The following is a 22,865-nucleotide window of genomic DNA, read 5'->3' on the forward strand; positions in this document are numbered from 1 at the left end:
TTGTACATTTGCAACAGCCATAGACATCATGCGATGTCCCCAAGCACATATGTCATGTCACAGCTGGGCAGGGCGGTGCTAGGGAATCCTCCAAAAGGGCTCTACAGCACAGCATGACAGGGTCTTCACCTGACTCGCCACCTCCCACTTGGTTTGAGCCCACAGGCTCTGGTGGCCGACAGGAATTCTCTGGGAGGGAAAGGCAGGCATGGTCAGGGCAGACAGTGTACCAACAGAGTCAGAGTCCAGACACAGGTCAAGGCAGTTGGAGACCAAATAGGGTTGGAAACTAGGCAGAGGTCAGGGCAGGCAGAAAAACAATACAGCAAGGGCAGAAGTCAGTCCAGGTCAGCAACAGAAGATAAGTCCGATGAAAGGATGACAGGGGATAGGCAAAGCAGGACAGAGGCAGTATGGGCAAGACTGGGTACACACTGGCAGGAACAAGGTAAACCACACAAACAAGGACAAGGTAAACCATACAGACAGGACAAGGGAAAGAAAGAACACAAAGACAGGACTAGGGCAAGGAATATACAGACGAGGGCCACCAGGAAGCCCAGACAGGAACAAGGCATGGTACAAGGTAGGCCACTGGGAGACCCACAGGGAACAGGAAAGCAGACAAATAAAATAGGAACAAGATAGATGGCCTAAACAGGTCACATTGGGAATAAAGAAACAGACAAAAAAGAACATGAAAGAACAAGACAAGAAAGCCTAAACAGGCCACACTAGAAACAAAGGCAAGGCAAAAAGGCCTCTAATAGGCCACACAGGGAACAAGGTCAAAGGCAAGAAGCACAAGAACAAGGCAGGGTATATACACACAGGCAAGGCAAGATAAACACAAGGTGGGCCAAAGCAAGGAGCCAAGGTAACTCAATGAGGAGGCCCCGAGCAGATTGTGAGGGCTGGCCTTGCTGAGTAATACAACCTTCAAAGCGGCAACAATAAAAGGATTGAGTGCAGCCCACTGAGGGTCCCTGCTGGCAGGGGGTGCTGCCTAGCAGCCAGTATCATTACAGGATACATCTATCATACTGAACCAAAAGGGAGGTAAAATCGAACTCAATGGCAACAGTGAATTAATGGCCGGCAGGTACCAAAGGCACACTGCTTCAAAGTGAGTAAGGGAATCGAATGAAAATTTAAAGAAACTACTGTAAAACCTTACCTATGGAAAACTATGAGGAACAAAACCCCATGACGAATGACCCTGTGATTCTGGCAAAAAAACCCAAAGGCTCAGAACAGGTGAACATGGGATATAATGGCATGGATGGACATGACTAGCGAGACGCAGTCAAAGTTCTAGAAACTGACATAAGTTTTCTGTGCCTGGCTCGATTAGATGATGTAACTCCATGTGTGAGGACTGCCATCCTGCATATCCTCAGAGAAAACTGTTTAAACAAATGTGTCAGAAAAACATTTGATTTCCTGTATTATCTAACTTGTATTCTGTCTATAGTGTAATATTTTCTTTTTTCACCTAAAAATGTTACCATAAAAGATACATAAAAAGGACTTAACAGAAGCTTTTGAAATGAAGGATAATTATTAATTTCATAAACAAACTGATACATTTTATAGTAACTTACAAAATCAATGCATGTGTTTACTTCCAATTCCGTTCAGGTCTTAAAGTGAGGCAGACAATTTCTGCACATTTTATGATAATAATTATATATTTTTCATGTTACTTCCAGAATATTAGAATTATCGAAAATTGCTCCAATACCAAATAACCAAAACTGAAGGTAGTAATTAAAAGCAGGAGCGCCTGCCAAAATTAAATTAGCTGCCAGTTAAATTATTTTTATATTTACATATTTTGCTTTTCTTTCCAGAAAATAGCTCATTGTTGTCAACCCTACAGAGATATTAGCAATTTCTGAAAGTTCCCCTCCCCTTCAAATTCTTAACGGCGGGAGTAGCAAAGTAAACCTGAATGATTTTATGCCGACCTTCATCTGAATCCTCCATAGCACACTGACAGATGTGCGATTTAGACAGAGATCAAACAGGACAAAAGGGGACTCCAAGGAGGAGAATTTGAACAAAAAAAAATATTATAAGTGTCTTAAAGGCATATACCTTTTATTTTAAAAAGCACAGCAAATAAATCTTAACGAGTCCAAAAAAGTCAATTAACAGTCAAATTGCAATTCTGAGAAATTAGTACTGCTAATTTTACATTGAGACAAATGTCAATATCTTATATACGAGGCATTCATATTTAATAACAAACCTGCAGTTGAAACCAGTGCACCTCAGCTAGGCATTAGCCAATCTGTTTTCATTTTTTAAAATAGACATTACGTCACTTTCCATGCTAATAGGTTAAGCTGTCTTACCAGAGTACAGACCTCTGTTAATTTTCTGATAAGTGCTCTAGTAGTGATTAAAGTGCTATATTTCTTGGATAGAGATGGATATAGTTTAGCTGAACTTCTAAGTGCTGGTTACAGCAAAACTCTATGAAGAATTCCATGGTCCAACTTACATTCGTAAAACAGGACTGGTATTTCATTAAAACAGCAGAAATCATTAAGTTTTCAGTTGTTTCAAGTAGTTGAGCCTCTCTACCTTTATATTTCAATTAGAACTATTATTAAAATAACTATAATTTTTTAAATAAACTTTTTATTAAAAAACACCAGCCTTCATGATCAATTACAAAAACCCAAAAAACAGAACATACATCTTGACTGTATAGTAATTTGAATGAAAGCATTATATAAATAAGCAAACGCATTCAAATGAATTACATAACACTGCTTTATTTTATTTTTCAACCAAGCAGTTTCTTCCTGCTCCTTGGGGGCTTCCAGCTCAGTTGGGACCGGGGCTGGGATCCAGTGCCACAAGCTTTCATTCACCAACTGGTGATTTTCCTCCCACCCCCTCCCAACTTCACTTTAGTCCTCTCATTGCAGTGACAGTCCCTGGCCGGGCACCACACACCGGGTCTCTTTCTGGAACCCTGCAAGCATAAGGCATAAACCTGCCCACTGCGTATCGCCAATGCACACTGACCAACTCTCTTCTTCCCCTTCCTCTCCCAAATGGCCTGTGAGAAATGCCTCCGCAGCATCCTCAACCCTAGCTGATTCTGGGGCCTGTGGCTGGAATCGAAACCAGGTCAACAAGTCCAGCCTGACCCCCATACGTTTTGGTCGCAATTCAAACTTAACTTTTTCTAGCATGTAAATCCTATGTGACGCCATTTGTGAAACCAAAATCAGCCACCGAAGCTAAGAGATAAACAAGGGGGGGGGGGGGGGGGGGGGACTGGTTTTATTTCATTTTTTTCTCCTTTTTTAGGTCTTGATGATTATAAGCAGAGGTCGCTTAGCAAGCCGCCACAGCACAAGCCAAAGTTCCAATTGGTTCCCCTTCACTGCGGTTACATCCTGTGCAATTCTGAATTCAAAATGTAGCTACATGTAAGAGAAAATTCTATTTGTATAATCCTTTCATGGCAGTAGTTTAATGAGCATGTGGCTACACTAATTATCATATGTAGGGTAGCTAAAGATCTTCAACTGGCATGAACTGCTGCTTTCTACACATTGAAAAATACAATCTCTCATTTCCTATCTTCAGGCCTAGGTCTTTGAACTTTTATTATTGGTAGATTGTACTACGTTACTTACAACTTTCCGTCAGAGAACGAACGAACTAAAATATTGTCCTTTTTAACTGTGATTTCGTCACTGCAGTCTGGGGAAACCACCTGCAAAAATCAAGGCAATAATAAAAGAAGACACAAAGGGTTAAGTAAACAAGACTATTTTGCATTTACATAATTAATGTCAAAAACACTGTGGGCCCGAGATGAGCTCAATTCATTCAGGCTAATTCAAGTGTTTGAGAGAATCCTCAACTCAGAAACAAGTCAATAAAATAAAATTAGAATCTAGCTTTTAAAAAAAAAAAAAAAGGGAGGGGGATAGGAGGGAAGAGATGCACATCTTTTTCTAAGTAGTTATATACAGGCTTTTAGGCTGGTCTCTTCTCTGGTCTATATACAGACATATCATCGTGATGATGCTTTTCATTATCCCTTTTCAGATACAGGTCCTCCAGGATGACATCTGAAACAAGGATGGAGGATGCACACTACGGAGGTTCAGACTCTCATGTCAGTCTAAAGGAAGGACATGAAGGCAGACACAACTGCTCAGACAATGCTGGTTTTGCACTGTGCAACGCATTTTCAAGACGGTGGCTCCACAGGCAATAGGAAAAGGGACTTTTTGGCTTAGAGAGTGTACAGATGGTCTTTGGAGCCCTTAAAAATGAAATAGTGTTAAATCTACTTTCACATCTCTCCTGATTCCAGTTTTTAGCATATAAGGTTCTGATTTACTATAGCTGTTTTCCCTATTCTATGTCTATGGGAAAAGAGCTTGGTAACTCAGGCCCCAACAGCCTGATGCATCGAAGAGTTTACACCATTTTATGTCTGTGTGAAACACGCGTACTGCATAGGCCCCTAAGTGTCTTCAAAATGAGAGAAGCACTAAAAAGGCATTTTATAGGCGTCAGCAGCATCCTGATGCACAACTTGCCTAGCCAAAGCTCTGCAAAACAAATCTCTCCAATATTAAAGGAGCTCACAACACACTTTCATGCCCTCAGAAGTAATAACCTTTAACCACTCAGAAATCGCACAGCAGATGACCAACATTATATTAGGCAAAATTTCACATTTCTTTATCAGACCCACCCATAATCTCACATGAAAACATCACAAGCTTTAGACTTCAAACAGCACTGTAGGTCTCATTGAGCCTATTAAACATCTAATATAATTAAAAAAAAAAAACTATTTTAAAGATACGCATAGCAATATCAGAAAAAAGATAAGCAAAAAAGAAATACATAAAAAGAAAACAAATAAACAAAGGAAAAATCCAAGTATAGCTACAACTGGGAATCTAAATAAAATAAATAAATAAAAATTTCACAAAAATCCTTCCATCCAATGTCCATAAAGATGTAAAAGTGTGTCAAAATGACAAGGGCCATAAAATAGTGAAAAAGAAGCTTTCAATATAGTCGTCAGGCAGACATATCTTGTACATAAGTACAGTAGCAAAATAGTTATGATTGAGCTATTAGTCCCCTGACATGGCCGTGTTTCGCCCTGGTTGCATCGGGAGGGACATAACAGGAGATCAAGGACAATCTTCACCAAAGAAATTAACAGGCAAATCTTTTGTAGAACAGGATACAAAGTCTCAAAGGTGCCATGCAGGCACTCGATAAAACAAAGTTGAAAATGGCTTTAACAAGGGCCACCATACAGCGTGACAGTCCGTGACAGCAGGCAGGCAGGCACCAAAAGCTCTTTAGCCACTAGCTGTTTAATATTCTATGATTCAGAAAAGCCAGATCATGATTCTTCTGAATCAGTTTTTGCAAATACTGCCTCCATTACCTCAGAAACAGTAATCATGGTCGTGGTCCTGGTTGCTGCACTTCTGCAATACTTGCCTTTTGCTGTAATATAATCCATCAAAGAATAAATACCAGATTAGACCAATAATCGCAAGAACTATAAGGGAATGAAATCTGAAGAAAATAACCAAGAGAAAACAAACCGTTAAAGATAACTGGATGGATAAGGCCTGTGAGGAGCATGGGATGGCTAGGACAAGACCAAGAGTCAGCAAGGGGAAGAGATATGGAAAGCACCAAGAAAAGAACTAGAACAGTAGAGGAGGCACCCTAAGATACCAAGACTGGCATGGAGCAGCAGCAGTGATACTGGGAATTAAAAACACATTTTTTATTTATTTGATTTATATTCCACTTTTTGGCATTTCAAAGCAGATTACATTCAGATATTGTAGCTTTCCCCTATTCTCAGAGATTTTAAAATCCAAGTTTATACTTGAGGCAAAGGAAGGTAAAGTGACTTCCCAAGATCACAAGCAGCAGCAGTGAGATTTGAACCCTGGCTCGTAGCCCACTCCTCTAACCACAAGGCTATTCCTCCACTCCAATAGTAGGAGCATAAGAACATGCCATACTGGGTCAGACCAAGGGTCCATCAAGCCCAGCATCCTGTTGTGAACCTGCCTCCCAACTACCAGAAGTCCCCATGGAGCTGCTTATACTCTTGCTCCAGTCAGTCTCTGCGATACTATGATTCAGCTGGGCTCAACCTATTTAACCCTGCCTCTGGCTAAGCTCAGTGCCTTGTCACTGGGTCTTCCTAGCTCTCTGCTTTGCCCTATCCTGCCTTGGACTGTTCTCTGGCCTCCGGGCCTTCCAGATTTGTTTTGCCTTGCCCTGTCTGGGCTTCTGCTCTAGCCCTGCCTTGTGGCCTTCTCAGGACTGCTTTCTAGCCTGTTGCCTTTGGACTTTCGTGTTCCTTATTCTGTTCTGTTAGTCCTTATCTTGTCCTGTCCTGTTCTGTCTGTGCCACAGTTCCACTCTTTCCCGCACTCTGATCCAGTGTTTCAGTCTTACCTGCACTCTGTTCCAGCCTTACCCACACCTTATTCCAGTGTTCCAGTCTGTTCTAGAGTTCCACGCTTACCTTTACTCTGTTCCTGACTCCAGCCTCGCCTTGCCTCAATATCTAGCCCTGCACCACCTGCACCTCTACTTCAGCCTCAGTCTCAGTCCTGCCGGCCGCTAGTAAAGGCTGAAGATCCTCAGCCCTGTCTGCATCTCGCTGAAGTCCTGGATTGCCACTGTAGGAGTTCATCAGCTCTAGCCAAGCCCTCAGCCGCAACAGCTTTCAGTCGTCTTGCACTTGCATGGAAATTCTGGTAAGCTCAGCACAAGCAGACTGATTTTTAAAAACACCAACTTTTCCATCAAGTCTGATGTCAGCCTTGAATGACGAGAGCTCAGATGTCCCCTGCCACCGAGAAAACACATTCACCGAGTATACTGGTTGGTAGGCAGCAAAGACAGTGCTGATTTTTCTTGGCTAGGTGTGACCAGACTGCCAACTTTTGTGCCCAATATGCCAGTCATGTCCTCAATGTGCTCTGTTTGTCCATGTCCTTGTTGGGCTCTGTGATAGTGTTTCAAAGAAATTTCTGCTGGAATCTCCTTTCCTGGAGTGGGCCAATGTTCTCTCTTGCCATCTGGTCTGTGTCAGGAGAGATGTTTCTTTGTGGTCAACGTGACTTTGAAGTATTGAGGTGGAGGAGGAAGTACTAGCTGACAGGGTGCTGCTCGTGTCTACACTATTGTCGGGGGTGGCCACTCTTTTCCTGTACTACATCTCCACTGTACCTCTACCACTCCTGTATACACATCCTATTTACCAGCATCTCCTTCATGAATGTGAGATGCTGGGACTTGGGAGCAAGACTCCTTTTCACCAGAGGATCACAAAGTGTGGCAAGCATATTTGTATTGGTTTCTGTCAGACGTTTCAGTCTCATTTCAACCTGCTGCTTCAAGGAGTCCACAAACATCAAAACATCTGCTTCCATTTCCTTTTGCTCACAGAAACTTTAATTTTTCCTTCAAAATATTTACTATAGGGATGACCTCACACAAGGTGTCACTTCTGGAACTTAAATATTCCATGGCATCCATTATGGGATTCACGATTGGTATCAGCTACCTCATTACTAACCAATCATGATGTTCCTGGGGAGCGATCTACACTTATCTATTTGCAGAGACAGATCAAGAAGGGGTTCTACTGCTCCACGGACCTCTGCAGAATCATATAGGTAGAATTCCGGCAGATGAAAACATCTTGAATTAGATGCTTATGAGGGATCCTGAATTTTTCCTGCTTGTCACAAAGAAGCTGCCCATCCTTCATGATTTGATTAAAATGCTGCGCTCTTTTCTTACACCTATCAGCTCTTTCAGTAATAGGTTCCTGATGTTCTTTGGCCTCAGCCCCACCTCACTGCCAGGTGCAGCAAGTGTGCAAAAGAACAGATTCCCCAAAAGCCCCCATTTTCTATGACCCTTAGTATATTTTTCCCACCGTTTGTCACAAAGAAACTTTCCTGAAGACCCCATCCTCTCCAGTCTAGCCGCCAACCCTCCAGCATCTCTCTTTTGGCTGAAAGAATATTGCATAAGGTATGGCGGTTATCCATCACACACAGCCCACTTTTACCCTGATGCTGAGTTCCTGCTAGAGCAGGGGTGGGCAATTCAATCCATTTTAGACAATGCTGGGGAGGAGCCGGCTGTCATGGTACATATGGGCACCAACGACATAGGAAAATGTAGGAGGGAGGTTCTGGAAGCCACATTTAGGCTCTTAGGTAGAAAGCTGAAATCTAGAACCTCCAGGGTAGTGTTCTCTGAAATGCTCCCTGTTCCATGCACAACTTCCCAGAGATAGGCAGAGCTCCGAGTCTCAATGCATGGATGAGACAATGGTACAAGGAAGAGGGATTCAGTTTTGTAAGGAACTAGGGAACATTTTGGGGAAGGGGGGCTCTTTTCTGAAAGGATGAACTCCACCTTAACCAGGGTGGAACCATGCTGCTGGTTCCACCCTGGTTAAGGTGACAGAGCAGCTTTTAAACTAAATCAAAGGGGAAAGCCAACAGTCGCTCATCAGCGCATGGTTCAGAGGACAGTATCTTCGAAGGATACTAATGAAGCATTAGAGTTTGGACATCCCAACAGAGAGGTTCCAATAATAAGAATAGTAGTCCAAGTGCCTAGAATTAAAAACTCACTTGAGCTAAAAGGTTCCAATTTATCCCTGTCAACTGAAAAGCAGAATGTTAATACAAACAAAATACACACTTTGAAATGTTTGTATTCTAATGCCAGAAGTCTAAGAGGTAAGATTTATTTATTTATTTATTTAAGGTTTTTCTATACCGGCATTCATGATAAGATCATATCATGCCGGTTTACATATAACAGGGGGTGCAAAAACTGTTCTTTTAACAAGTGCAACGGAAGCAAAAGTTACAATAAAACAAGGTTGTAGAACTGGGAGAGGAAGGAAATAAGGATAGTAGCGTAAAAATTTACAGAGGTAACTTATTTACATTGTGCAGTGATGTCTCTTTATGGATATTAACATTGTGCAGTGAGGGAGAATTAAAAGGTATAACAGTGAATGATGACATAGTCTTAATTGGCATCTCAGAGACATGGTGGAAAGAGGATAACCAATGGGACAGTGCTATACCAGGGTACAAAATATGGCGCAATGACAGAAAGGAGCATCTTGGTGGCGGGATGGCGCTTTATGTCCAGGATGGCAAAGAGTCCAACAGGATAAAGATCCTCTATGAGACTAAATGCACAATCAAATCTTTATGGGTAGAAATCCCTTCCATGTTGGGGAAGAGGAAGAGTATACTCCTGTCCACCTGGCCAAGATGGTGGACAGACAGTGAAATGCCAAGAGAAATTAGGGAAGCTAACCAAATTGGTAGTGCGGTAATAATGGGAGATTTCAATTACCATCAGAGTAGACAACGCCCTCCCCCTCCTCTCCCTCCCCTTTCTCCTCCTTAAATCTCTGCTCCATTGGTTCTTTTTTGTAATGCTTTTGTACTGTTTTTTATTTTGTTCATTTTGTCTTTTATTCTTTTTGGTTAGTAATATTATATTATATTGTTTATAATGTTATATTGCTATATTGTTTTACTGTATCTCATCTGAGTTCTTTGTAAACCGGCATGATGTGCTTCACGAATGTCGGTAAATAAAAGTTAATAAATAAATAAATAAATAAATAAATTTTAAATTCACAATGCTGTATGTTATTTCTAGTAGATTTAAACAGATCACAATTATATGAAATAAGTGACCATCATACCACCCACTGTGCTTGCAAGTTAAAACTTGTATTTTATGCACTTTGTTGGGTCACTTTTAATCATAGGTCCAAAAGTCCAGTATTTAAATATTCAATTTTTAACTTTTTTCAAAAACTTATATATTAAAAGAGTACAGGAGGTATAACTTCCCTTAAGTGACTGTCGGGGTCAGTAGTCAGACGCGCGCGTTTCGCAATACCGCTGCTTCAGAGATGTAAATTTTACTGACTCTCCTGATCCAGCACTCCCCGTGCTGGATCAGGAGGGGATTACGGACGGGATTACAGGCAAATCTTTCACGCCAGTGCTTCTTTTAAGATCGCCGAATGTTACTGAGGCGACTTAGTAGAGACTGAAGGTCCACTATAATTTCTAAAAAATCAAAGGGTTTATGTTAAATCATCTTTATAACAATCTTAACTTTTATCAGCATTTTATAAACATTTTCCTAAAAATATTTTAACGATGCATTTTTTCGCAGTTGGGACAGCATTACTTATCGAGACACTTACCGGACCCAACACCATTTCTCCGCTTGGCATTTTAGAGGTGAAAACAGCTCGGACCGGGTCTGATTTTAAACTAAGTGCTCAAGAATCTACTTGACATCCAATTCATACCTGATTTCGGCGGGAAATCACATGAAGTGAAACCATTCGATCTCTTTATTCAGTCCACCGGGAGTGACTGATTGTAGATAGAAAATCCACTTCTGTTTGCATTGTCTCAGAGTCTTTACTCGATTCTCTCCTCTCCAATGTTGATTGACAATTTCTAAAACAGTCCATTTAATATCTTTGAATTCGTGTCCAAACTCCTTGAAATGTGCAACCAAGGGTTCCTCTAATTGATCTGTTTTTAAACAACATTTATGTTCTGTCAAGCGAATTCTAACTTGTCTTTTAGTCATGCTCACATATGTTAAAGGGCATGGACAAAAAATGGCATAAACCACATGAGTGGAGTGGCAGGAAAAATCTGGTAGCGCTATTACTTTGCCGGTCACTGTAGTGATATGGGTCTGAGAAGATTTCAGTGGACAGACCTTACATTTATCTCAAAGTTTCAAAGGTTCCAAAGTTGTGGTAGGTTTTGAACAGCTTGCTCGTACAACGTAATCCCTAATGTTTTTACCCCGGGAGTAAGCAATCCTCAGGGGTTGATTTAATAAAGGATGAATCTGTTGAACAATCCCCCAATGCTTTCTCATAGCTCTGCTGATAGGGGCCGACAAAAGCGTGTGTCTGAGTACAACAGTCTGCGGGTTCCAGAATCTGGAGCCAGAATCGGGTTCCAGAATCTGGAGCCGAGAAATGGTGTCGGGTCCGGTAAGTGTCTCTATAAGTAATGCCGTCCCAACTGCGAAAAAATGCATCGTTAAAATATTTTTAGGAAAATGTTTATAAAATGCTGATAAAAGTTAAGATTGTTATAAAGATGATTTAACATAAAGCCTTTGATTTTTTAGAAATTATAGTGGACCTTCAGTCTCTACTAAGTCGCCTCAGTAACATTTAAATTATATAAACTTATTTAAACAGTAATTATTTAAAGTAATTTATCTATTTTAATACTACTGAATAATCAAAACATTCAAAGTTAACAACCTAATATTGATATTTACTGTTTCAGTTTTGAATAGATTTTAGTCAATTATTATTTGCTGTGCAGAGAAGTAATATGTCTGGAAAAATAATGTTCATTAAGTGGCTTGTTTGATATTTCTTTACATTAGTTCATAGGCTTTTCTGAAGAGCCAGGTTTAAGTTCTTGTTTGATTTTCTTTTTTTCCCGTTAACAGTCTTATTGATCCGGGTACCTTTACTTATATTTATAAATGATCTGGAAAGGGTACCTTGAATGAGGTGATCAAATTTACAGATGACATAAAATTGTGCAGAGTAGTTAAATCTCAAGCGGATTGAGATAAATTGCAGGAGACCTTGCAAGACTGGAAGACTGGGTTTCCAAATGGCAGATGAAATTTAACGTGGGCAAGTACAAAGTGATGCATATAGAGAAAAATAACCCTTGCTGTAGTTACACAATATTAGGTTCTATCTTAGGAGTTACCACCCACAAGGCATCATAGTGGATAATACATTGAAATCGTTGGCTCAGTGTGTTGTAGCAATCAAAAAAGCAAACAGAATGTTAAGAATTATTAAGAAGGGAATGTCAAATAAAACAATGGATGTCATAATGCCTCTGTATCGCTCCAGGGTAAGAACTGGAGTGTGTGCAATTCTAGTCGCTGCATCTCAAAAAAGAAAGGGAGAAAGGGCAGAGAAGGGTGACCAAAATAAATGGCATGGAAAGACTGCTTTATGAGGTAAGGCTAAGGAAGTTAGGGCTGTTCAGTTTGGAGAAGAGCAAATGAGGGGGAATATAATGGAGGTCAACAAAATTATAAAGAACTTGAAAAAAGTAATGTAAATAGGTTATTTATTCTCTCAGATAACAGAAGGACTAGAGGCACTCCATGAAGTTAGCAAGTAGCTCACTTAAAACAAATTGAAGAAAATTCTTTTTCACTCAGTGCATAGTTATGCTCTGGAATTCATTGCCTGAGGATGTGGTTACAGCAGTTAGTGTAACTGGGTTTAAAAAAAGATTTGGATAAATTCCTAGTGGAAAAATCCATGAACTGCTATTAATTAATAAGCAATAGTAGCTTGAGATCTATTTAATATTTGGGTATTTGCCAGGTACTTGTGACTTGGATTGGACTCTGTTGGAAATAGGATGCTGGGTTTGATGGACTCTTGGTCTGACCCAGTATGGCATATCTTATGTTCTTATGTATTCAGAGTGAGATCTCAACAGGACCTATACAGGGGAAATATCAACTTCCTTTTCCCTATGCAGTCAAGCATTTTTCTGGCTTTTATCTTCGCTTTATCTACCCATTTAGTCACCTTAAGATCATCAGACACAATTACCCCCATATCCCACTCTTCCTTTGTGCCTAGAAGAATTTCACTTCCAATACTATAGCTTTCCATTGGGTTTTGCATCCTAAATGCATTACTCTCCATTTTTTTTAGCATTAAATCTTAGCTGTCAGACTCAATCCATTCCTCAACCTTCGCTAGATCCCTCGTTATGTTTTCCACACTTTTCTGGCTGTCCATCCTGTTACAAATTTTGTTACTATCGGCAAAAAGACAAACCTTTTCCAATGATCTTTCCGTTTATGTCACTCACAAAAATGTTCAAAAGAACCGGTCTAAGGACCAATCCCTGAACTACCCTCCTCTCCTGCCATTCTGTAGCTAAAAAAAAGGTCTCTTTTCAATAAAGGGGCAAAACTGCCTTTTTTTTTTTTAACCAGTGCTCCTAGGGTGGACTGGTTTTACAGCAAATCCTCTACTCCTGCCAAGGCTGACATTAATTCCTCTCCCTTTTCCTCTCAATGACACGATGGAATTTGATGTGTACTGCCTCTTGGGCATTTGGATATCACAATTGAATTTATTTATTGATAATGTGCCCCCACTCATAGTACCACTACTGACTGTCATACACACAAACACATACACAGTGTGTGTGCTGTTTGCACGCGGTGCTGACTCCTTTCCCACACAGAAAAAAAAGTTGTTAATTAAACAGAACCAAAAAGACTGGCAGTCTGCTAAGATTCTTCTCTTCAGTCTGTCAATGTGCTACTCTCACTGCTGTTCCATCACAGATACTCAGATGAGAGAAACAAAAAAATATCACTAGCCCTGCTGCAATCTCCACACTCCTACCCTGACCCTCCTCCAATGAAGCAAAAAACCAGCAGTGCCACTGCCTCTGTCTTTCTGGAACAATGAGACCAGTACATCAGAAAAGATCAGAAACAGCCCTTTACCAGGGCTAAATCCCAACTTTTTCACTTTTTATTAAACTCAGAGAGTTTCTCCACACAAGTATTTCCTTAAGAACTGCTAGAGAAAATACAGAGCTTTTTGCACATGCTCAATCCTTTCAGTGGGAGCACATCAGCATCACTTGATCCAGATAGCAGCTACAGGTTAGTTAAGAAGATGCTGCACGATGATTTGTTTTGTTCTCTGTGAGGTCTCCAGCCAACTTGTCCTGCCTTGGCTCTGACAAGGTTGTGATGTCATACAGACATCACATTTTAGTTCAGGAGTATGCCATAGACTTTAATGGGAAACAAACCAATGAGACAAACATTTTGTTTCATTCATGGGACTTCTCCATCTGTTTTGGGAGTCCACAAATTAATTCATGTGTCATGTTTTACCCATTTGTTTCAAATGAATGCACATCCTTAATTCTAACCAATTCCAAAAATAATTTATCAAAGCTGTATTTAGGTCACGTTTTTCAGATTACTGGATAGGTGAGGATATGTATGGAGTGTGAACCTAATATGTTTGTATGTTGTGTCAGTTACTGTCCAATCAGTTGTTTTACATATATAAATTTTATTTTTATCTTGTTTTTGAGATTTGTGTGTAACTAAGCATGCCCATGCTTTTATTTTATATTTGTTATATAATTATATCATTTTAACATTATTGTTCTTTGCTTGAATCATCTATTGATGAACAAACAAGCTATACATTTAATAAATGAAATGAGACAAAGAAAGCAGTAGAAGACAGAAGGTAGAAGAGAAGGTCCTCAAACAGTAGGTGAGAGAAAGGAAGCAGAAGATGAGGCATTTAAACTTGGGGGAAAAAACTCATTCTCAAGTTTTGGGAAAGACAAAAAGGAGAAAAAGATTTGTACGTGGGGACCCATAATCCATGACATATGCAGTCAGAACATGGAAGACAGTTCAGCTTATTTATAATTACAACTCTTGAATGGTATTATTAGGCACCGCTTTCTTTTGAGCTTTCTTTGGAACCTGAAAAGGTGGGAGGAGGAAAAGACATTCTTTACTGTAAATGAACATCATTATCACTTACAAAGGAGGCTGCGATTTACAAATTGTTATGTCGTGTTTTAATGTGTCCTTTCTAATTGATTCTGAGGATTGGTTTCTAGTATCTGGTTCCAATATCACTTTAAAAACTGCATTCAGCAGGAAATATATTTCATTCTTTGAATTGTTTTTCACCTGTACTCTTGCAAAAAGCATCTAGATTGGGGTACAAAGTGATTAGTCTTCTACACTTAATCAACATACATCTATCCCAATCCCACAAAATCCCTCCCCTCCCCCCCCCCAAAAAAAAACAAAACACCTTCCTGCCACCTGTAATAAACGTTCTCTGAGAATGCCTCTCAACAAGATCCATGCAGCTGAGAAATCTTTGCCTCCCTTAGTACTCCTGCTCGACTCACCAAAGAGCCCTGCTATCATACAGTGATAATGTGAGCCAACCTAAGACGAGAACAGCCAGACCTTCAGTTTACATCTAAAAGACCAAAGATCTGCCTAAAATAAATTGGCAAGCTATTCTAAAGAAAAGGCACAGCCAGAGAGAAAGACTAATTCCTTGCGATAACTAATTGAATATTTCTTGGTGAACGTATTCAAAGCAATGACCTAGCCTGTGAACGCAGTGTACGAGAAGGCACATATTTCTGGATTCTAGATCTCAGGTAATCTGCGCTGAACCCCTGAATACATTTAAACACCATGGTCAGGACCTTACCTTCAATGGTAATTAGTGAAAACTGACCAAAATCAGGGTATTTGCTCACAGAGGCCATTTCCAATTAAAAACCTAGCCATGGTGATCTAAAACATTTGAAGTTGATTTATTCCTTTTAGAGGTAACCCTAAATAAAGTGTGTTACAATAATCCAACCTAGTTATTAACTGTAGCATAGATCACATGAACAAACTCAGCCTCTGAGAAATATGGTTGAATATGCACAGCTGGCCAAGTAATAGAAACTTGATCTCACTACCAAAGAAAACTGCACATCCAAAGATAACCTGGCATCCAAAACACCAACAAGGCTATGGACACTCTCCTTTTCTTCCACAGCAATACCCTATAATATCATAAGTCCAGTTCCCACTATCCCACTTTCAAATAAAGACAGATTTAAAAAGATATGCTGCTTTCAAAATCACAGCTTTCTATGGTAAGAGGCTGCAGTGCTCATTTACAGTAATATTCTTCCAAAAATAATAATAAATCTGCAATAGCCATACTCAAAGAGTCAATGAATTGGCTACAACTTCCAAAATGTTCTAACAAACAGGATTTTATTATTTAACAGTCTAAAATTACTGTCCTGTGTTGCTATTTATACATAAACCCAAGACAAACTACTTCAAGAAAGGGGGATGAGTATACTTAGGCAAAGCATATAAAAGACTTGTATATCAATGAACTTAATAGAACATTTGGGACAGAAACCAAAAAGGTGGGAGGATATATATTATTTGAATGTTTAAATGAATAGCGCAGTGAATAAAAGGTTAAGGGTGATGATCTTAATTTTATTGTACTGACATTTTATTAAAAACATTTATATTCACAGATTTAAAATTATTATCCTCAATGGATTAACAAACCAAGTAATGCAACAATTTTAAACAATCTGCAATATACAAAAGAATGTCACAAAAGTTAACTTTTTTTTAGCATTATTTTTCTTTTCTATGTTTAATTATAAGATATTATTGATGTGATTCTATTGTGAAACTACATTCGTGCCATTGGCAGGGTATCATTCTTTAAAATAAATAAATATTAAGTGCCAATGGAAGCATATTAATGCATCAGTTCTGTAAATAATGCCGCTATATTTATCAGCCTTAGGTATCCAAAACAGTTCCTTTTAGTACCTATTCATTCAAGACTGGTACAGCAGCATCAATTGCCCAAACAGAGCTGCCATATAATACTTTAGTCTGATTGCGTTAAATTAGATTATTTAAGAGATATATAAGCTAAGATATATGGGAGGACAACTCAGAACCAACATCAGGAAAAATTTCTGCACTGAGAAAGGGTTGGATGCCTGGAATCCCTCCCAAAATAGGTGGTGAGGATAAGAACAGTGGGTGAATTTACAAGAGCATAAGATAATCACTGTAGATCCCTAAAGCTTTGAGGCTGGCAATGAAGAAAAGGGGGTAACCTATGGTGAATGGGGAGTATCTTGCACAGCACGGTAGCTACCACTCTTAATAGAACGCATGGGGTAACCTGCACAGAGCGGTAGTCATTACCCTTAACGGAATATTTGAGGATGACCTGCATGGCGCAGTAGTTGCTACTCTTAACAGAGCTCATGGAAGTAACCTGCACCATAAGGCACTTGCTGGGCAGACTGAATGGACTATTTGGTCTTCATCTGCCATCACTGCTATGTTACAATGGAACAGAGGTTTAATTTAATCCAAATCAAGTATGGGCTGTGTTATAACAGTTAATTTCTTTATCATGATATACTACTACTACTCCTATAAGACACTTACAAAGTACTATAAGATGTACACAGCACTGTACAGATGTAAACAGAACAGTTCTGCTCAATGAAGCTTACAATGTAGCCAAGACAGACTGACAAGGCAAATAATAGCCTTTGGGCTGCAATCACTAAGGCCATGATTGGAAAGAATCAGGTTTAAAGCCCCCCCCCCCCTCAAAGAAGATTGAAAGGGGCTGATGCAATATCACGTGCATAAAAATGTGCTTCCAAACTGGGCACCTATTTTTTCAACACACGTACATCCACCTCTCCAGCATGTGATTCTATATTTTAATAAGCTTCCATGTTAAAAAGCATCAGGCACCCAGGGGAGCTGTGACTGTGCGCGTGTTGAAAATAAAAATGGGCACTCAGTTTGGAAGCACATTAGGAAAATGGGCGCTCAATACGAGCACCGATTTCTCACCTCGCAGAAATACGAGAGAGAGCAATCGGGGCGGGCAGGGTGGCTTTACTGCAGTGGAAAGAGTGATGTCCTTTGCTTGAATGCTTAGTAGGAAGAAAATACATCTACATTGGTGCAAACAAAAATATAAAATAAAATATCCAGCTTGAAGAGTCAAGGTACCGAGAAAGGAGAGCGTGGCTTTTCTCTGCAGGGTTACCATCCCCACAGCAAAGCAGTATTTTTTGTTTTTTAGTTGAGCCCTTGACGCACGGCAAGACTTAATGCCAGCTCTGAGGCTGGAGTTAAATTTGCCATGTTAAAAAAAGTGTGCATTGTGAGCATGGTGATTTTTTGCATCGGGGTAATAGCTAATAGCCTCATCTACATGGCATTTACATGTGATGAATGCTATTAGCTACGCACTATCTTGACTTTTTTACAGCTCAAGCCATTCTCAATCCACTCCAGTCTGGTTTTCGCCCTCTACATTCAACAGAAACAGCCTTTGCCAAAGTTTCCAATGACCTGTTTATGGCTAAAGCCAAAGATCTTTATTCTACCCTTATCCTCCTTGACCTGTCTGCTGCTTTTAACACTGTTGATCACCACCTACTCCTCGGTACTCTGTCCTCGCTTGGATTTCGGGACCCTGTCCTATCTTGGTTCTCTTCTTACCTTTCCTATCACACTTTTAGCGTTTCCTCTAGTGATTCCTCCTCTACTGCCATTCCACTAATAACTGGTGTGCCTCAGGGCTCTGGTCCTGGGCCTTCTTCTCGTCTCACTATATACTAATTCCCTTGGTGCTCTGATTTTCTCTCATGGCTTTCAATACCATTTTTATGCTGATGACTCCCATGTCATCAGCATGACTACCTATGTACACCAGAAATTTTATCAGAAATCCAATCCTGGATCTTGGCCTGCCTGTCTGACATTGCTGCTTGGATGTCCCACCGCCACATTAAACTCAACATGGCCAAGACGGAGCTCCTTATCTTTCCCCTCAAGCCCACCTCCTTTCTCTGTTTCTGGTCTACATCCCTGTCCCATCACCTCGTAACCTTGGAGTCCTCTTCGACTACTCTCTCTCCTTTTCTATGCATATCCAAAACACAGCTAAAACATGTCATTCCTTTCTTTATCAGACTAGTGGTGAATAACCATATATGGAGGTAGTATAGCGCTAAAGAGTTCACGGATCCTTGTGGTGAATTGATCAAGAAAAATTAAGCCGTGGATCAAGCATTTTCACCCTTTATTCATAAATTCTTAACCAAAGGTTAAGAAACGCTAGATCCAAGGCTTCACTTTTCTTGATCAATTCACCACAAGGATCCAAGAACTCTTTAGCGCTATTTCTTTCTTTATAATATTTCCAAAACCCGTCCTTTCTGAACACACTACCAGAACCCTTATTCATGCTCTCATCTCCTGCCAGTTAGACTATTTCAACCTGCTCCTCACAGGTCTCCCGGCATGCCATCTCTCTCCACTGCAATCTGTCCTAAATTGAACTGCCAAAGTCACCATGCTCACATTACCCCTCTTCTGAAGTCTTTGCACTGGCTCCCTAGCCACTCTCGCATGCAGTTCAAGCTCTTCTTTTTCACCTACAAATGCCTTCACTTTGCAGCACCTCATTACCTCTCCTCTCTTATCTCTCTCTCTATACCCCTCCTCTCTTATCCCTCTCTACACCCCTCCTCATGCACTCTGCTTGTCGGATAAGTCACTCCTATCCATGCCCGTCTCCTCTGCTGCCAATTCCAGACTCCATGCTTTCCACCTGGCTGCACCATGTGCTTGGAATAGTCTTCCTGAACTGGTACATCATGCTCCCTCTCTTGCAATGTTTAAATACCATCTAAAGACCCACCTTTTTTAAACCGCTTTTAAATCTTATGCCTAATTGTCTTCTTTTAGTCTTGTTAACTAACTAACTTTTCTTTTTAACCTTGTCTTACTTTATGAAATACCACAAGTCTCGTATTCTGTATGTTTGTCTTATTAGATTGTAAGCTCTATTGAGAAGGGACTGTCTTTTTGTAAGTTTGTACAGCACTGTGTAGTACAGCACTGTGTAGTACAGCAGTAGTAGTAGTCGTAGTAATTTGACCTATGCTGCGGCCATAATCATCCAATAAACATCTTCTTTTGTGAGTAATGTGTTAGAGAGCTTCCTAAATGGTAAAATTAACCGGAATTTGTGGGGGAGGGGGAGAGTGAGGAGGGTAGGATTGGATTGGAAATATCGTATGGAATTTGAGGAGGTGAATACGCACCTGACACAGTTGAGGTCTATAAAAGTAAAGCAGGTAATGAGGTGGATGGGTGTAGGATAGGGCAAGGAGGGTATGACTAAGTAAGGCAATCTACACTTTAAAGCCAGCAAAAGTTCTCTGTACTTTATGACCCTATATGCTAAGTACTCCTGCCCTAGAGATAAAATGGTAGAAACCCTTTAATCAACAGGTCCTTTATTCATATTAAAACTTACATTTCGCTGTTTTAAGAACAGAATCCTATCCAAAGCAGAGAACAGGTTCAAACTATACATCATGAACATTTAAGAAAAATAAACACAATATATAAACAGTAACATAAAATACAACAATATATAATAATGCTGATAAAATTGCTGCAAAAAAGTAAACAGGTTGTCCTAAATTATAGTTATGTGGAACACAATTCAATTACCAAAAACCATGAAAAAATAAAAGCAGAAGATGCCTAGAATCAATTTAACAAAAAGCCTATGAAAAGAACCAGGCTTTAGTATGTTTCTTGAATTTTAGGTAATTATTTTTCAGCCCAATTTCTAGTGGCAAATAATATATGGCAATGCTCTATGCTACTAGGCTCAGATGTCTAACATCAGCTTATCTCAAAGCTCAAGAAGGGATACATGGAAAGACAGCCGCTCTTCAGTGAACTGGAACACTGCCCTTCAATGCTCAAAAAAAGAGTGAGAATCTTAAATTTGGCTCACCAGACAACTGGCAGCCAGTGAAGCTGCTTCAATATGGGGTAATTCGTTCTCAAATACCTTGAGACCAGAGATAATACGAGCACCATAGTTCTATACTAATTGTAACTTGGCAGTAGTCTGAGCTGGCAGGCCCACAAACAACAAATTGTAGTAGGCCATTCGTGCCAAATCAACCGCATGGACCACTGTTTTCAAATCTGAGGTTTGCAAAAACGGATACAAAAGGCATACAGCCTATTACAGTCAATCAATGCAGTATGAGCTATGCTGTGTTCCTACTTAGCCATAGAGCTTCTGTTTTAACTGGATGGATGCAAAGTTTACTATTGTACATTTATTGACTCACTGCTTTAAGAAAGTTATTTAAGACTACTACTATGGCAGACATATCTGAATCTATAGGCATAACAGACTGCACATCACCTGCATTAGATCTGTATGAGACTCCAAACTCTCTCCATACTCTGCTCAAGGGAGTAAATAAAATTAAAAAGGACCAGTAAAAGCACCAAGCCCTACAGGACACCAAACTTAAAAGATCCTGTGCATCTTTACCAGAAAAAGATAACCTGCTGGATTTCTGAATAGGAGGAAGGAGTGAAACCATTCCAGTACTGTTCAGCCTAAACCAGTAGCTTGCAATTGAGACAACAAAATAAGATGATCCAACATATTAATGCCACAAGTGAGCAGAAAAACACTGAGCAGTCATTACACTTCTGCACTAAACAGAGTTCTTTCAAACAGAAATAACAAATATCTTTATTGGAACATCCAAAATATCAAAAAATGAAAACCAAACATTTTGAAAAAAAGTGGTTGCATGCATGCTCCAAATTCCATAATACAGAGGTCTTTCTAAATCTAGTACATTTTTTGGACATCTACACCATTTATACTATACTGAGCCCTAAAATCCCTATGCACGTAAAAGCCAAGAGATACACAAAGTCAGGCCAGCATGCCGCACAGATTTTAAAAACGCCTGAGCATATCTCCTGGTAGGTGCATCAAATTTGTTATCCCAGGACAAGCAGGATGCTAGTCCTCACATATGGGTGACGTCACTGACGGAGCCCTATTCCGGAAAACTTTCTGTCAAAGTTTCTAGAAACTTTTGACTGGCATCCTGAGCCTACTGAGTATGCCCAGCATGCCATGATCCCTCGAGCCACAGGGTTCTCCCTTCAGTCTTCTTTTTTTCCACGAAGCAGTTAGCCTCGCGGCTCTAGGAGTCCTGTGTGGTGAATTTTCGCCTTACAAAAAAAAGTTTAAAAAAAACGGAAAAAACCTTGGACACTGTAGGGGTCTCCCTTTTTTACCATCGTGGTAAGTCTCTCAATTTTTTCCGTCTGTTCCGCAACCGTATAATAGTGCTTGAAAGTCGTCGACAGCTGTCCAACTCTCAAAATGGCTACAGGGTTCAAAAAATTCCCTATTTGTTGCCACACCATGTCCATTACGGACCCACACTTAGAGTGTGTACTCTGCCTCGGCGAGGGACACGATGTCTCGACGTGCCCAAGATGCGCCGAGATGACGCCGAAAGGCAGAAAGCTACGGATGGAGAAAATAGAACATTTGTTCCATCTCCAATGAATGCCTTCGACATAGACGTCCACGCAGCCGTCTCCAGCTGGAGCGATAATGAAGGTCGTCCTCAAGAAACGAAAACCGGATGAAGCGGGGGATCGGCCGTCACCAACCCCTTCAAAGTCTTTGATAAAATCGACATTGGTCATCGAGAAAGGCATCGAGCACAAGCAAAAGCATCGGAGGCTTCATGATCCCGAAAGCGATCCGATAACTGGAGCTCCATCGACGGATCCCGAATCAGCACCGAAGAAACCTTGGAGAAAGGATGCTCCACCGAGGCCTTCCACTCCACGGCGATCCCCACCGATATCGGTGCCGGGAACCGTACCTCCCCGGGGCTCTGCGGAGGTACCGGAATCGCCTACACTGCCTCCCCCATAGCTGCTCTGGTTTCACCAGCTATGTGGGCGGAACTGGATGGTTACATCCGCCAGGCAGTTAGGGATGTGCTCCTCGATATGCCTCCGATGCCAGCACCGACTCCACCATCGAGGCCAGCACCATCGCCGGTACCGGTTCCACTTCCATCACTGGTTCCCATACCGATGCCAGTACCGACTCCATCGTCGGTTCCACCGATACCGATGCCGGATGTATCCTTTTTTGCAGATTTTAGCAAAATTGGACACGCTCATCGGTGCCATCCCAATAAAATCTCCAGAGTTACCGATGCCAG

At 40.6% G+C, this 22,865-nt stretch overlaps 1 protein-coding gene across 5 annotated transcripts in view; it reads right to left on the reverse strand.

Moving 5' to 3' along the window:
* Positions 1-22,865, reverse strand: part of ARID4B (AT-rich interaction domain 4B) — a 486,307-nt gene that overhangs the window by 272,818 nt on the left and 190,624 nt on the right. For all 5 annotated transcript variants that reach the window (XM_029593836.1, XM_029593835.1, XM_029593838.1 and 2 more), the window contains exon 9: positions 3,663-3,742. In XM_029593836.1, the coding sequence (XP_029449696.1) occupies positions 3,663-3,742 (80 nt within the window). The remainder of the gene's footprint in view (positions 1-3,662; positions 3,743-22,865) is intronic.

This window comes from Rhinatrema bivittatum, chromosome 3 (genome assembly GCF_901001135.1).
Source record: "Rhinatrema bivittatum chromosome 3, aRhiBiv1.1, whole genome shotgun sequence".
Classification (NCBI taxonomy): Eukaryota; Metazoa; Chordata; class Amphibia; order Gymnophiona; family Rhinatrematidae; genus Rhinatrema; species Rhinatrema bivittatum.